The sequence below is a fragment of the Macrotis lagotis genome, chromosome 4 (genome assembly GCF_037893015.1).
Source record: "Macrotis lagotis isolate mMagLag1 chromosome 4, bilby.v1.9.chrom.fasta, whole genome shotgun sequence".
Lineage (NCBI taxonomy): Eukaryota > Metazoa > Chordata > Mammalia > Peramelemorphia > Peramelidae > Macrotis > Macrotis lagotis.
The window spans coordinates 207,774,509-207,790,945 of record NC_133661.1 but is presented as its reverse complement, the minus strand read 5'-3'; the positions used below and the strand labels follow the sequence as shown (position 1 = coordinate 207,790,945).

The window sequence follows — 16,437 nt, the reverse complement described above, 5'->3', positions numbered from 1 at the left end:
ATTTTAAAATGGCACTCAAATATCCCAAACAGACTACTCCATCCTTAGCTAATATTTTGGGTTTCTCCTCATTTTTAAGATTTCTCAATTCAGCTTACTACCAAAAGGAATGACCTCTTATTACTTCTGCAGCTCAAAACTATTTTTTTCTCAAAACAAAAGAAGCTTAAGTCTAGAAAGGTAGAATGTAGAATTTTTAAGATTCTTTTTCTAAACCTATAGGCTTTCTCTTCTTAAAATTTAAGCAGGTCCAGAGGGGAAAGAGTTTAAAGAATTTATGAGAAATTAATAAAATTAGGTTTCTTTAAGTCTAGGGAAAAGAGAAGGGTTGGCAGCTATAATCAAATTGCTGCCAGCTGGCCTAGCTTCACTGAACACAGAATGTAGGGAAATGGCTATAAACCAGGCAAGAGAGTGAAATAAATAGTATATACACACTTCTGGTCTAGAAAGGTAATTCTACCCTGCAACTGGATAAAGCAAAGAGGGCTGTGAAATCAGTTTCTAGAAATGCTTTGCTTTCCTAGACAGAAACTTCCAAATTGAGCGTCTTCCCCTCAAAAGCCAAGAATTTCTTTTTGTATTGTTTTAAACTACTAAGGTGCTAACTACTGAAGGACAGAAGAAGGTTTATATTTATTAAAAGAGGTTGCCATTGATATGAGTTTAAGGAAACATTTAAGGAAATCTAAGATTATTCACCCAGTGCAGTTCAACCCAATTCACAGATGATAGACAGAACAAGTTGGTAGAAGTGAAAAGAAAAGTCACCCTTCAAAAATGGCTTTTTCAGAGTTCATAGAGATCAAAGTACTTTCCTGAGAAAAATATGTATTTGAGAAAAACAACTGTATTTGCATAAAGATGTGACACATATTAGTTTCAGAAAATACAAGTTTTTAACCAAAATTTTTTTAAGGCTTCTAAATTAATGACATTATTCCTGGCTAGGAAAATTGGATTGTTCAGTTTAAAAAACATGTTTGGGTGACAAGATCATCTTATCAACACCTCGGACAGCCTACATTCACAAATTCCAAGAATAAAAGCCAACAGGTTTTCCCCCTCCACACACAGCAATTTGCTTCAGTCTTTCTCTAAGGCCAGTGAAGAAGTGGTCAAGGCTAGATAGGAAAGGTCACTCAGCACAGAAACAAAAACCACAAGTCTACTCCCCAACAGCAGTTATTGTTGTTTAACTTTACATAAGCTTCTTTTTAATTTAATTTTTCTCTAAGAATAATTCAAGGTGAAAAGGAGAAGTTTGCCCAAGTATTGTTTGACTGGGCCACACAATCCCTTTGCGGGTAGGGAAGCTACTTCCTCACAGTCCTCAAATACACGTCCCTTTGGAGGTGGTCCAGTTAAGGCTATTTGTGATCAACTCAGTTAATAAAGACATTTTCTAAAAATAGTAATGTGAAACACTAGTAAGGCTCTTTTGCCTTTGAGTTTTCCAAGAACTCAGAATCAGCTTCTATGGTTGTTTAAAGAAAAAGTTTGGCAATCAGTGAAATGTGTATTAGAATTAGAATACAGTCAAAAAGATATGCCAAATATAAACACACATATACATATGAACATATAGGTATGTATACAGACATGTTTATACACATTTTTGTAGCATTTTTGGTTTGCTGATGATTGCTGAGGAAGAAAACTGTTCTATAAATTACAATCCCTGTTCCCTGAGATTTATGTAGTATAGTAAAAGGAGAAAGTGGTGACCAATATTTGTCTTGGAGATTTCCGACATTCCTGAAAAAGGAGGGGGCAGTCCTGGAAATGAATACAGGGAGGGTCTCTGAGCAGGGATCACATTTAGAGTTAGGGGGCGCCATGTTGCTGTACATTACAAAGAAAGTATAACCAGGTTTCTCCAGAGGTTCCATAATTAAGCCCCTAAAGATACATTTCCAACAAATTCAACTGCCAAGGTCAGTTTGGGCCCAGGTAACTTAATGAAAGGTTCCCTTAAAATTTCCAAAGTCCCTTATTTCTTCAGCAACTGAAGTCTGACCAATATTTCTGCTTACTTTTTTCTAAGACAAACTTAGCTTCATGGCATTTGCTCCCTCACAAGACACATTAAAACTAAGAAAAGTATATTCCTGAGTTCATACAGATAAATATATGCCTTGGCCTTAGGAAGACTAAGAAACCTATAATAGAGTATCTTTGATTAAGTTTCCATGTCTAGGGTAGAATACTCTCCATACTGGAGGGAAATAAGGAAAAGATAAATAGGCAAGGTTAATGAAAATTCCTAGAAAGAAAATGGATTCCTTTCTACCAAAATTTACTATAAAAAATTTACACCCTCTACCCCCCATAGCTAAAGAGGTTGCTTTATATAACCCTATCTCAGTCAGACTTCTTCTGACTTAAGGAATGAATATATGCATATATATATATATTATATATATATATATTATATATGTGATTTAATTGGTTTAAAGAATAGGAAAACTATAAATTAGAATAGCAGATGAGAATCCAGACAAAGGTATGCATCCTTGTGAGACCTCCTAAATCTCACTTCTTAAAATGGACATCTAAATCAAATTTCCTTGCTCCAATTTCAAAAAGCATTCATTAAGCAAGGCATATACTTTTACTACTACATAGTCCTTCAGTCTTTAAAAGCATGGAGGAAGGGGAGGATGGGAGGGTCACCTAGGGGAGAGTGAAAAGAGGGATAAGACAAGTATTTGAGTGAGTGACTGTAAAGACTTTACAGTCTTTATAATGGGTTATACTTAATAAAGTTATACTTAATTTGGATGGGTTATACTTAATAAAGTTATTTCAATCATGGGAGGATATCGTACCAACATGGGATGAAGTCATCAATTCCTGCTGAAACCATATGCTTTTTTCTTGCTCTGGATTTCAAACTCTTTTACCCTTAAACGGTAGAAAGAGAGGCCCTGCAAAATAGTGATCCAGTGGAAAAGACATTTGATTGGAGAGAGGATCTAAGGTCAGCTCTCGATAGAATGTCAATCCTTGGCATAGTGGCTAGTACATAATAGACATAAGTACATAATAATAAGTACATAAGTGCTTGTTGACTTAATTAGTAACCACGAAAATTTAAGCAAGTCATGAAGAACTTGTCTGAGATGATCTACAGTCCCTTCTAACTCCAAATTTAAAGGTGGGCTAGACTGCAAATCATAAGAAGCTGGAACCTGGAATGATTTCTATGTGATGTCTCCTTCATGGTTACTTATTCTTCACCACCTGAAAGTTATTTTTTTTTGGAGGGGGGAAGGGGTGATGGCAACAAGAAGCATTTGTTTCAAACTGCTCAAGCTTGGTTTGAAGGAACTTTAAACACCTTTAGGGTCCTTCAAAACAGAACCAACTTACCAACTGCATGATAAATGCCTATTGACAGACTTCAAGAATTCTTTGAATGTAATGCAATCTCCCTTCTCCAAGTTAAAATCAAATGTTATGGGGCTATTTTTGCTTTTAAAGGATTTGACTTCCTCTTAGATAAATCTTTTCACTTCCTCAGGGATACAGAAAGTATATACTCTATTCCCCCCCTCACCACATTAAGATAATATTTGTAAAGCACTTAGCAATTAATATTTATCCCTTTCTCTCCCCCCCTTTCACTTCTCCAAAGACTCAATTCCACATCTTTGCTTCTTGTCCTTTATTTTTTGTTTTAACAGCATTCATCTCAATTCATGGGCCAAATGGGACAGCAGTGGCTTGTCTAATCACAGGATCAATCTTGGTTAAATACTCTGTTTCCCCCAACAGGTGCATAGGTGTCTGTTCTCCTAGTACCTGGTGCTTTCCTCATGGACCTTGGGCTTTTAAATGTTACTTATGCATATCTACTCTTCCACCTCACTTATGATAAAAGAAAATGAAGAGCCACTTGAAACTGCTGCCAGAAACAACAATGGCTAAGCCAATAAGCACCTGAAGACAGTTTACATGCAAGTCCCTCCAGTGTGTAGATGAATAGTTTAAGTTCTTCAGTTAAAGTAACTTTCCCACCTTTGCCAAGATATTGCCAGTATACACATTTCTAAGAAATTACTGTCAAGGGAATCTCTTGAGGGATATGTGAATGGAAACTTCTTTTCCTTCCAGAAGTCCTCTCAAGATCAATTAATTAGTTGTTTGGGTGTTTTTCACCATCCATTTGCTGCCATAGAAGGGTCTGGCTAAGAGAAGCAAGAAAGGATCTTGACAACCACCAAATTAGCTCAACTGTGCCTTGGGGTCAAAGGGCCAAAAGCACAGACTGAAACTGAGGGAGGGAAAGAGTTTACACCTTGCACTGGAATTGAATCCAACAAATTGCCCTTAAAAAAAATCAAAATGATCGGTCTCCAAAGGCAGTATATTTGGAGGGAAACCTGAGCAACAGGTTTGGGGGGCTATGGGACTACTAACCAACAATAAAAAAAAGTTGTGGCTATTCTGAAATCTTTAAGACCTTCCTATCGCTAATCCCTTCCTACCCAACCCCTGTATTCCCATTATCGGATTATCACCAAAATTCATTGAAGTAAAAGTTAATTTGTCTTTTTCCAGCAACCAAAGTTCATTCAAAGGCAGGGCATCTGACCACAGCTTTAGAACTGGAAAGGGCATCAGAGGACATTCTATATGTCTTCTGTTTTTTTCTGGAAAACAACTTCATTTTATATATAAGGAAACTGAAGCTTGGAAGGGAAACGACTTGCCCAAAGTAACACATGTGTTAGCTTAAACCAAGGTTAGATTTCCAAGACCAGAGTTCATTCCACTGCATCGGGTTTAATTCATTTAAAAATAAATGCCAGCTAAAATAGCGTTGGTCCAAGGTTTGTTTTAACCCCAGCCCAGTATTTCTTGTAATATTTTTTGTTTGTTTTCACCCAAACTAGTCTTCTTTGTATTATAATGGGGGGGGGGGTAAAGTTTCTTGCAAACAGTGAGTGGGGTGCTTAACTTTGGGATCCGTCAGGGCGCCGCTCTTCCCAGTCCCCCATTGAAAGTACCAGCGCCCTTACCTTGGACCTCTCTTTGACATAGTATTTGCCCAGGCGGCTTCCACAGTACAAAACCAGGCGGTCGATCAGGGACAGGAGGAAGTTGATGGCTTCGCAGCCTTCCTCGGTGCCCCCGATCCAGGTTATCTGGTCTCCCCGCAAGTGCCTCTTGGAGACCCCGGAGCGGGGCCCGGCCAGCTGGCCGTCCTGCAGCGCCCCGTTACAGTGCAGCTGCTTCACGCGCTCCAGGACACAGTCGCCCACCACCTCGCCCAGGAAGTTGTCCAGGTAGCAGAAGCCGATGTCGTGCAGGCAGGGCACGATGTACTCCAGCGCGATCTTCTCCAGATCCAGGTGCATGATGTGTCCCAGGGGCATCGCGACTCCCGGGCCGAGAGGAGCCGCGGGGGCCCCAGCGTGCGCGGCTGGAGGCGGCCCCCGGGGTGCCGGGGCTCGGGCCCCCGGGAGGCAGGGCTGGGGGCGCCCGGGGGAGAGAGTCCGCTCCTGGGGAGGGGGTCCACTTAGGGAGAGCACGGCCCGCGCTCCGGCCGGGTGTGCGCGGGGCTCATGGGCCCTGGCCCGGGGGAGCAGAGTCAGTGGGACCCCCCTTTTGGGAGCGCGAGCCTGAGAGGTTGCGGGCTGGACCGGGACTCCGGGGCTGAGGATCTGCTCCCGCCCCTCACCGGGCCACCCCAACTCGGCCGGACGTCACCGGGTCCCGCCCCTCCCCGGGCTACACTCCCTCTCCGGGACGTCAGGAGGCCCCGCCCCGGCTGGAGAGAGCCCGGGGGGCAGCGAGTGGGAGACACCGCCCCCAGCCCCGCTTGGAGAAGAGCTGGGCCGATGCGCTCCTTCAGGCAGATCCCAGGCTCTCCGGGGGCTTCTTATCGTTCTCCCTCTTCTTTTTCTTTTCTTTTCTTTTCTTTTTAAAGTTTAGAAGCACGTCTGTCCTATTTGACGGGGGGGGGGGGGGGGGGATCAAGTTGCAAGATGCTGCCGATTCCTTTTTTGGTTGTTTGGTTGTTTTCCCATAAATTTTTCATCAAAGGACAGTTTAACCTAGACTGCTCTTATCTCAAGTTCTGCAGCTGGGGGACAGAATACCTACGAGGGGTTTTACAAACTAATCGAGGAGGTTGATCTCAGATCTCAAATCTCAGATCAGCCCTGGGCAAGTCACTCAAACTGTCCTCGGTTTTCCTCATCTTTAAATTGGGGACAATAATAATATTTACCCCCCCCAGTTACGCAACGATCAAGTGAACTAATATCTCTAAAGGGCTTTGTAAACCGCAAAGCACTGTATAGATGTGGGCAGTTATTAAATCCTACCTTTAATTAGAAAACTTTGACCAACTAAGATTCCCCAGGCTAGTTACTAGGCTACTGACTAGGGCATTGTACTTAGGGTGAAGATTGAGACTATATCTTTTGGGGCATCCAGTTCAAGCTTGTATTTTACTTGCTAAAGGGATTTACTTTTTTTTTTTCTTTCATTGGCTGGGGGAAATGCAAAGGAGGCAATAAATGCTCCATAATTTTTCTTTTTAAAAATTTAAAAATAAAGCAAGAAAGGGAAGGAGGAGAAAGAAAAGAAGAAAATTCATCATTTCTTCAATAATGAATTAATTAGCAAATACATATTGGCTGCCCATTATTGGTAAGACGTGCTGTGAGGCAGGAGGGTTTGAGCTAGAAAAATGTTTGCCTTGGCATTATATGTGTCAGTGTAATTACGTCCCAACCTCTGCATTGTTGTTTTTATGACTATATCTTAATAGCAAGGTGAACTATACCCTAGGGATGGGCTTAACCAAACAAGTAAAATTTCAGTTATCTTATAGATTAAACAGTCCAGTTTAATGAATTATACATTCCCCTTTCTTCTCTACATAAGTGACCAGAATTGAAAAGGAAAAAAAAAGACCATAACTTGCATATTTATTTTCCTGTATAAAGTAGGCATCAGTGTTTTCTTCTTTTACATTTGAATTTAACTACCACACAAAACTACCACAACTTGAAAGGTTCAGTTAGAAGATAAAGGGCTGGATATGGAGTCAGGAAAACAGGAGTTAAAATCCAGACTAAGACACTGAACAAGTCACTTAACCTCTACTCTTTCTCAGTTCTTTATCTGTAAAAAGAGGACAATAGCACTTACCTACCACAGTTGTTGTGAGAATAAAAACAAAATAATAAAATTCTCTGCAAATCATAAAAATCCTCCTGACTTCATCTTGGAACATCTATTTACTATCTAACTATATAACCTTGAGTATGTCATTTAATCTCCAACCCTTGGTTTCCTCATTTGTAACCTGAGGTTGATAAAAGGTCTATTATTTCTTTCTATCTTTTTTTTTAGGAGGGGGAAGCAACGGGATTAAGCAAAGGTCACAATGCTAGTATCAAATATGAGAGGCTGTATTTGAACTCAAATCCTCCTGGCTCCAGGACCAGTGTGCTATTCACTGGACCCCCTGGCTGCCCCAGTTATCATACTTCTTTTGCAGAGTTGTTGTAGGAATCAAATTTTATATACATCTAGGGTATATACATACATGTGCATTCCATATGCATGAAGAGATATAATATATATTAATAGTTCTTTGTAAAGTTTAAAGCATTATATAAATATCAGTTATGTAAATATTTTAACATATCATTTATGAAATTTTAAAAAATATTATTACTCTCTCCCTTACCCTTGCTCTCTTTTCATTTTTTGAGAGACAATGGCAGAAATGGAATGAAGTCAAACATGGAAATATGAAAATCAACAGGAAAAACATTCTCTGTACCTGCTTTAAAGGGAGCTGAAGTGGGGGATGGTGTGGGGGTGAGAGGTAGAACTAAAAAGAAAATAAATAAAACAGAAACTTGAAACGGGTTTGAGAGGGGATGACCATTGATACAATCTATAAATAAATTGTGGAAAGGAGGCAGCAGGTCTAGCAGATAAAGAACTGATCCAGGAACCAGAAAAAACTTGGGTGGACAAGTCCTCTTTCTGCCATATATAAGCCCTATATATGGGCAAGTTGCTGAAATTCTTACTGCTCTGGGCCTCTTTGTCAAAATCAAACAAAAACAAGGCCATTAACCCATACATAAGGATCCTTGCAAGCTGCATTTTGTGTTTTAAAATGTAACATAATCTATGTTTTGTTGTATTTTTATTTATTTTGTTAAATATTTTTTAAATATTTCCTAATTACATTTTAATCTGTTTTTAACAGATTGGGAGAGTTTCATGCTACCTATGAGTTCACTGGAAGAGCTAGCAATGATCTCTCCACAAGTCATGGGCTCCAAACTTCAAGCATGTTCCAAAGAGAGTATACTATATTGCTCTAGGTAAAGAAACAAGCTAAAAACTTCAATCCACAGGGGAACTAACCTCAAAAGTTCTTTCTCATCAGAAGTACAAACCAGTCTTTCCAAAATGGGACTGAGCAACTTTAAGTTTTAAGTTGCCTAAGTATTACTTTGCTTGGGAGATCTATACTTGTTAACTAACAAGTTTTTTGTAGTTTTCGTAACCATTTCTACCCAGCACTACTTTATGAGATTAGTTTCATAGATGATTAAAGTGCTAGATAAAATATTTCCAAAATATTGTATCTAGGGTACAAAGAGAAGGCATTTACACTAATTGGGCTTCTCCCTAATTCCTCTTAGGTCCAAGATGAATAACCAAAGCTTATTTGGCACTAGACTTGAATAAAAAAAGATCTAAGTCTGAATTCTGCCTCCAACATATGTTAGTTATATGACCCTGGGAAATTTATTTCACCTCTCAATGCCCCAATTTTCTCATCTGTTAAATGAGACTTGATGCATTCCTGCTCTAAAATCTATGATACATGATCCTATTCACTCCACTTCCTTAAGATAATAAATTCTGAAGATTACAAAAGGACATCAATCAGTTTTAGGAGCTGGTTCTGATTGGCTAAGACCATATCCAATAGAAGAAGAGTGCCCTCTTTTGGTTATCTTCCTTCCTAGACATCAAAAGTTTACAGGTTCTGTCCCCTGAGGGGGATTACTCTTATAAATTCTAAAGGTATTCTGGGTAACTCAAAAACTCCAACCAATGTGTTTACTTTAATAATTAGTAAGTAGATACAATTAGCCCAAAGTAGAGGCATTTACTAAGATAGCAATAGTAACATTAGCTATACAATACCACCCTCACTATAAACATGAGGTGTATACTTCCACAAATATATATATAGCAGAAAAAATGGATATCAATTTAGAGATTATTAATAGTGGGGTATATACAAAGGGAACACACGTGACCAAAGAAATTCATGCTTCCCAGTAAAATGCCTCAAGTCCTTTTTCTTCTCTTGATGTCTTTACCTTAGGGAAAGTGTCTCTATTGGGTTGGCCATTTCCTATTGCTCAACTCTCAACTGCTGGGGCTACTTAAATTTATATTTGACTCTCTTCTTTGCTGCCACAAGCCACACTCCATAAAGCTATTTCTGTGCTCTCTCTTTATCTGCCTCTGTCTATCCATCTCTCTCTTTATCTGTGTGTGTGTGTGTGTGTGTGTGTGTGTGTGTGTGTGTGTGTGTCTTTCTGGGTAAATGACTCTTCTGGCTTTTTAAGAGGTAAACTCCCCTCACCCTACTGCTGTCCTCTGATAAAGGCCCACTCCACAATACTTCTTCTAGCCTTAGCTGTGCCTTTTCTCCTTCCAGGGCTGGTAGGTTTTGTTTTTTTAAAGGTTACCAGGGATGTAGCTAATCTTATGCTAGACAATATTCAAATGACCTTTCAATTCCATCAGGATAACTTCACATTTTATAAAATAGGAGAACATTTGCTCATTTCTTTACCTTTCCCCTTCTATGATTTATAAGCTGGGTTGGGAATGGGAGTGCTAATCAGTCTTCAAAGACCAACTCCTCACCTATTTTAGCCCTCTACAATGGAAAGAAAGGACCTAGGGTTGCTTAATTGGGTGTGTGTGTGTGTGTGTGTGTGTGTGTGTGTGTGTCTGTTGGGGGAGATGTTATGATTTTATGATTATACTCTCTTGAATTCATAGTTGACTCTCTTCTCTGCTGCCAGATTATGACTGATTGTGAGATTATGACTATGAGATTATGATTACAATTGTAATGCATTTATTGAGTTTCCTATGCATTCCTTATTTCTATCAATCTTTGCATAAGTTTTCTTCCATAACTAATCATCTCCTGACCATCTTCAAATCATACTCTTGCTCTTCCAGAGTCACCTCCCTTGAATCACCCTAAGCCTTCATCATTTCTTTATCAGTCCACTATACTGCAGTTCCTCAAGTTCAGTGAAAGTAAATGGGGTATCAAAATATAAAATTCTCACTTTCCTAGCTCCAATTCCAGTCCCTCCCCTCTCTTTTCCCCAATTTGTCCTGAATACAACTAGAAGCCAGGCTCTACCTGCTCTACCCCCTCTATCTCATTCCCCTAGTGGGGGCAAATTTGGCTCTTCCTGAGGAAGAGTGTTAGATTAGCAGGAGAATTTAGAACTGAATAGACGGAGGGCGGAGCCAAGATGGCGACAAGAGTGGATCCTGTCTTAGGCGCTCTCTCATAAATCTTTGAAACTAAGGACTTTAACTAAATTTTCAAGACAGAACCCACAGAGGGACCCAGTGAGGCAGTTCTCCTACTCAAGGTAACCTGGAAAAGAGCAGAAAGGCTCTGCTCCCCCCAGGGTTGGAGGGGCAGCCTGCCAGAGGAGTGGCCTGCCAGAGTGAAAGAACTTCAACCTCCTGGAGGCAGCCGCTGGGAGCCTCAGCTCACAACAGTGGGGGAGTTTCCTGAGCTTCGCCCCGGGGAGCATCAAGCACAACTTGGGGGAACAGTGGGGGGGACCTCTGCTAGAGTGAGCACCTGAAGTCCAGCCCTCAGGGTACACAGCAAGCAGCTTGGCCAAGGCAGTCCAGATCCAGGAAACATAAGTAGGTGGAGCCAGTAAGCAGGAGCCCCCAGGTGTCAGTGCTGAGCCTAGGTAGGGGAATGGAGAGAGACTTCCAAGGTTTGTCCTCTGCCCCTGGAACAGGACTCTGGGGCTCTGACCACATTCAGATCCTGATTGCAGTCTAGTCCCCCCCATAGAACAGCAGGGTCCTCCTCCACCTCAGCCCTGTGGCAGAGGGGGGCGCATATGGTCATTCACAAACCAAGAAGGAGGACAGAGCCTCAGACACTGAGACCCTTGTGGGAGCGCCCCAAAAGCTCAGGAAGCACCCCAAAACCAGGCTCAGGTTGGGAAAATGAGCAAGCAGAGAAATAAGAGGAACACCATTGAGAAATACATTATCTATGATCCGAAGAAGGATCAATACACTCAGTCTGAAGATGAGGAAACACAAGCTCCTGCATCTAAAGACTCCAAGAAAAACAGAAATTGGGCTCAGGCTATGACAGAGCTCAAAAAGACTTTGAAAATCAAATGAGGGAGTTGGAAGAAAAACTGGGAAAAGAAAGGAGAGAGATGCAGGAAAATGAAGTCAGCAGCCTAGTCAAGGAAATCAAAAAAAAAAAAATGCTGAAGAAAATAGCATGCTAAAAACCAGCTTAGCTCAAATGGATAAAACAGTTCAAAAAGTTATTGAGGAGAAGAATGCTTTAAAAAGCAAAATTGGCCAGATGGAAAAAGAGATAAGAAAACTCTCTGAGGAGAACAAATCCTTCAGACAAAGAATAGAATTCAGGGAGATTGATGAATTTACAAGAAATCAGGACTCATTACTTCAAAACCAAAAAAATGAAAAATTAGAAGAAAATGTGAAACATCTAATTGAAAAAACAACTGATATTTTAAGATAATTTAAAAATAAAAAAAATAATTTAAAAATTATTGGAATACCTGGAAGTCATGATCAGGAAAAGAGCCTTGACATCATTTTCAAAGAATTACTACAGGAAAATTGATCTGATATCCTAGAAGCAGAGGGAAAAACAGAAATGGAGAGAATCCACCAATCCTCCCAAGAAAGAGATCCCAAAAAATCAACCCCTAGGAATATTATAGCCAAGTTCCAGAACTCCCAAGTCAAAGAGAAAATATTACAAGCAGCCAAAAGGACACAATTCAAATATCGTGGAGCTGCAGTCAGGATCACACAGGACTTAGCAGCAACTACATTGGAAGCTCATAGGGCTTGGAATATAATATACCAGAAGGCAAAAGAGCCTGGAATGCAACCGAGAATCAACTACCCAGCAAAAATGAATGTCCTCTTCCAGGGAAAAAGATGGACTTTCAATGAACCAGGGGAATTTCAAATGTTCCTGTTGGAATGGCTAGAGCTGAACAGAAGGGTTGATCTTCAAATACAAGAGTCAGGTGAAGCATGGAGATTGGAGGAGAGGGGGAAAATATGAGGGACTTAATGATGATGAACTGCATGTATTCCTGCATAGAAAAATGACACAGATAATACTCATATGAACCTTCTCAGTTAATAGAGCAGGTAGAGGGAGCTTTTATAGTTGAAGCATAGGAGAAAGCTGAATTTGAAGATAAAATATGGTGTAAAAATGGAGTCAATAGAAAAAAGGGAAATGTAATGGGAGAAAGAAAAAGGAGAGGGGGAATAGGCGAAGATATCTCATATAATAAGTTTTTTCTTTATTACAATGAGCTATTGCAATGATATGGAAGGGGAAAAGGCAAGGGGGAATGGGGGGAATCTTCGCTCTCATCAGAGGTGGCTAGGAGAGGAAACAGTATATATATATATATATATATATATATATATATATATATATATATATATACATATATATGCTTAATGGGGTATAGACATCTGGAGTAAGAAGGAGGGGAGGGGACAGGGGGAAGGGGGGGATGTGAGTGATGGAGGAGAGGATGGACCATGGGGAGAGAGTGGTCAGATATAACACATTTTCTCTTTTACTTCTTGCAAGGGGCTGGGATTAGAAGGCCTGTCTGGGACCATAGGGCCAGGTGGATGCTGGGCCTAAGGGGTGGTAGGGGGGCTCGGGGCCTCTTGGCCTCAGGACCAGGGATCTGTCTGCTGCACCACTCAGCTACCCTACAGTAGAGTCAGAGTGAAAGGAGAGAGAAAATATAGTACATGGCAGTGGTACAGAAGGAGGGAGTTGGAAGTAATTTTTGTGATGGACTTATCATAAAGAATGTGATCCACCCGTGACAGAGTTGTTGGTGTTGGAACAAAGACTGAAGCACATTTTTTTTATTATTATTTAGGGGGGGGTGCAGGGCAAACAGGGCTGGGTGGCCTGCCTGGGGCCGCATAGCAGGGTGATCATTGGGTGTCTGAGGCCAGATTTAGACCCAGGTGCTCCTGGCTCAAGGGCCAATGCTCTGTCTGCTACCCAGTCACCCCTACTATTATTATTATTTTATTTTATTTTATTTTGGGTCTTTTTTTTCTTTTTTTCTTTTTGGTTTTTGCAGGGCAGTGGGGTTGGGGTAGCTTGCATGTCACATGGCTGGGTGATTGTTGGGTGTATGGGGCCGGATATAGGCTCAGGTGCTCCTGGCTCCAGGGCTGGTGCTCCATCCATTGCGCCACCCCTACTATTATTACTATTATTTTTTTAATTTTAATTTTTTTCTGTCCCCTTTACTTTATTGCTCAAGTGAGTATATTTTTTGAGGGAGGGGGTATTTTGTTTACTCTTAAACAAGAATATTTTATTAATGTATAAAAAACATTATTTGTACAAAATGAGAATAAATAAATATTAAATATTTAAAAAAAAGAACTGGATAGACCTTAAAAATATATATATAAAATTCTCAAAACTATATTCTTGGAAATTTCTTTAGAGAGCACTCAGTCTTCATATTAGTAAGAAATTAAGAGTTCTAAATATGTTCTTCTATGTTAAATACAAATTCAGGAGGATAATGGTCAGGATGCTGGAAGACTTGTCCTGTCAGGAAGAGACAGCAACAGATCAGATAGAACTGTACAAGAATAATAGTCTTTAATGAGCAGTTTTGGGCAACAATATTGTGCAACCTTTATTATCAGATCACCCAAAGGAAGTTAATAATTTTTCCTATTCTCTGTTTTTGCATAAAAGAATCATTTTTTTTCCTAGTTGAAGTGTAGTCATTTTTCAGAATGACCCCCACCTTAAGGTTTATTTGGTAAATCCCAGAGAATAAATCTTCATGTCTAATCTACTTTCTCTTAGTTTTGTTTTACCCCTATATTTTTGAGGGTTTTACGGTTTTAGGGCTCATAGGTATCTCCCCTGCTTTCCATCTCTTGCTCTAGAGAGTAATAAATACAATTGAGATCATCATAATTATATTGTAATTGTAATTATAGTTCTTATTCCAACAAGAGTTGAGTTAGACATTTTTTGAGTGTTTCTTCAACTATGATATTCTATGACTTTGTGAGTCTAATTAATTGTTAATTAATGTTGTGATTTAAGTGGGACATGTTAGCTCTCCAAGTCTAGATTTTCTTATCTATAAAACAAAGGGACTAGACTAGCTTGGGCTTCTTAACCTAGTTAAGGACTTAACAAGTGGACTTAACAAGTCCACAGACTTGTGTTTCTTTAAATAGATATAAATAACTATTTCAATGTACTTGGTTTCCTTTGCCTCATGTATTTTATTTTATGCATTTATAAACATTTTTCTAAGATGGAGTCCCCAGGCTTAGACTGCCAAAGGAGTCCACTTGGTGATGTACTGGTAAATGTTTAGCAACAAATGTCTGAGAATTTTGTTTACATTATTACTTTTTAAATTACTTTTTAAATTCTAGATGATCAACAAAATGGTAAATTAAGCCCTGTCTTTTAGACTTTGTTGATTTTTTGAGTTATAAATACACACTGAAAATTTAATAATGGTGGTCTGTTGGCTCTAACATACCCTGGGATATGGGTAACAGAAAAGGTCAAGAACCCTTAAGTTAGTTGATTTATAATATAGAATCAGTGAAAACAAAACTTCATGAAGAATATAAATAAGATCAAAGCTGGTTGGTTATTATCCTTTGCTCTTGAAGAGGATCAAAATGATACCACCATGGTATAGAAGTCTCTATCACAGGTTGGGCACAAATAGTCCACGTGACCATCTGGAGTAGTGATGTTTTGAAATTTGCTCATCTCGTGTTTCTTTTGAGCTACAGCAATTCTGCTTTGCTTACAGAGTACAGTGCCTTCTTTGATGTGGGTACACCATGCTGGGAGTTACTTTACCAGCTACTCCCATATCACACATTTGATTCCAAACTTCACGGGAGGAAGTATAATAGTACCATAGAAAATTAATGAGGGCTAGGAAATCTGTTACTAAAGAGAACTGTTTGCTTAGACTGCCAATTGTCTATGTGGATGTGTGGAAAACTAAGTAAGTAACCCTTTCCTGGCCATCTTCAGACCATGCTCATGCTCTCCAGAAATCACTGCTCTCAAGGAGCTTACATTCTTTTTTTTTTTTTTTGGTTTTTGCAAGGCAATGGGGTTAAGTGACTTGCCCAAGATCACACAGCTAGGTAAATAGTATGTGTCTGAGGTCTCAGGTCCATGGAGGGTTTATCCACTGCACCACTTACCTACCCCTAGGAGCTTACATTCTAATGTAACGTGTGCATAAAAAAGAAACTGAAAAGGGATAAAAGATACCTAAATGCAGAGGGTATTGAAAAGTTCAGAGGAATAAAGTCTGACGGGAACTGAAGAGATGGCTGGCTTGGAAGTTGTGGCAAGCCCCTACTCTCCAATCACTCACTCTGTAGGAGCAGAGTGCTTCTGTGGTCTGAGCTTGTGAGTTTTTCAAAGCCAAAATGACTTTCCAAGGTAAAGAGCTTTGGAGGCAGCTATAAAGATATGGACACAACAAAAACTGCCATTAATATCAGAAAATTGCGTTAGATGCATCCACCCAAATAATTTGCCAGTGGTATTTACGGTCATTTAAGATTATTCCTCCAATACCATTCACCTTAGTTCACAGGACAAAAATAGAGACTTGGGCAAGTTTATTAATGTTGAATCTGAGGTACCTTTCAGTTCTGATATTCTATGATTCTAAACCAAGTCTGAGATGCCAGTACTTCATTTGGCAGAGGAGACAAGGGATGCTATGGCTGGCAAAAAATCAGAGTTTGTTTACGACAAGGCACAGACAGGCTGGAGCCTGGTATTTTTTCCAAGTGGTTCTAACCATCAGACCAATGGAGAGCTAATAACTGACTTTTAAAATGCATTTGTTTAGGACATTAGTCCATTCATTTTAACCATTATAAAAATCATATCATAAAGACAACTCACATTTCTAGAATCTTTAAAGTTACAAAGTACTTCTTTCACAACAACTATGAGAGGCAGACAGTAGGAATACCACGAGACTTCTCTTATAAATGAGGTTCAAAGTTAAATGAATTGTCCAGTGT

At 39.7% G+C, this 16,437-nt stretch overlaps 1 protein-coding gene across 1 annotated transcript in view; it reads right to left on the bottom strand.

Moving 5' to 3' along the window:
• The window catches only part of EGLN3 (egl-9 family hypoxia inducible factor 3), a 43,175-nt gene extending 37,510 nt beyond the window's left edge, over positions 1-5,665 (bottom strand). The window contains exon 1 of the mRNA XM_074235344.1: positions 5,028-5,665. Coding sequence (XP_074091445.1) covers positions 5,028-5,384 — 357 coding nt within the window. The 5' untranslated portion in view covers positions 5,385-5,665. The remainder of the gene's footprint in view (positions 1-5,027) is intronic.
• Between the last annotated feature and the right edge of the window lie 10,772 nt (positions 5,666-16,437).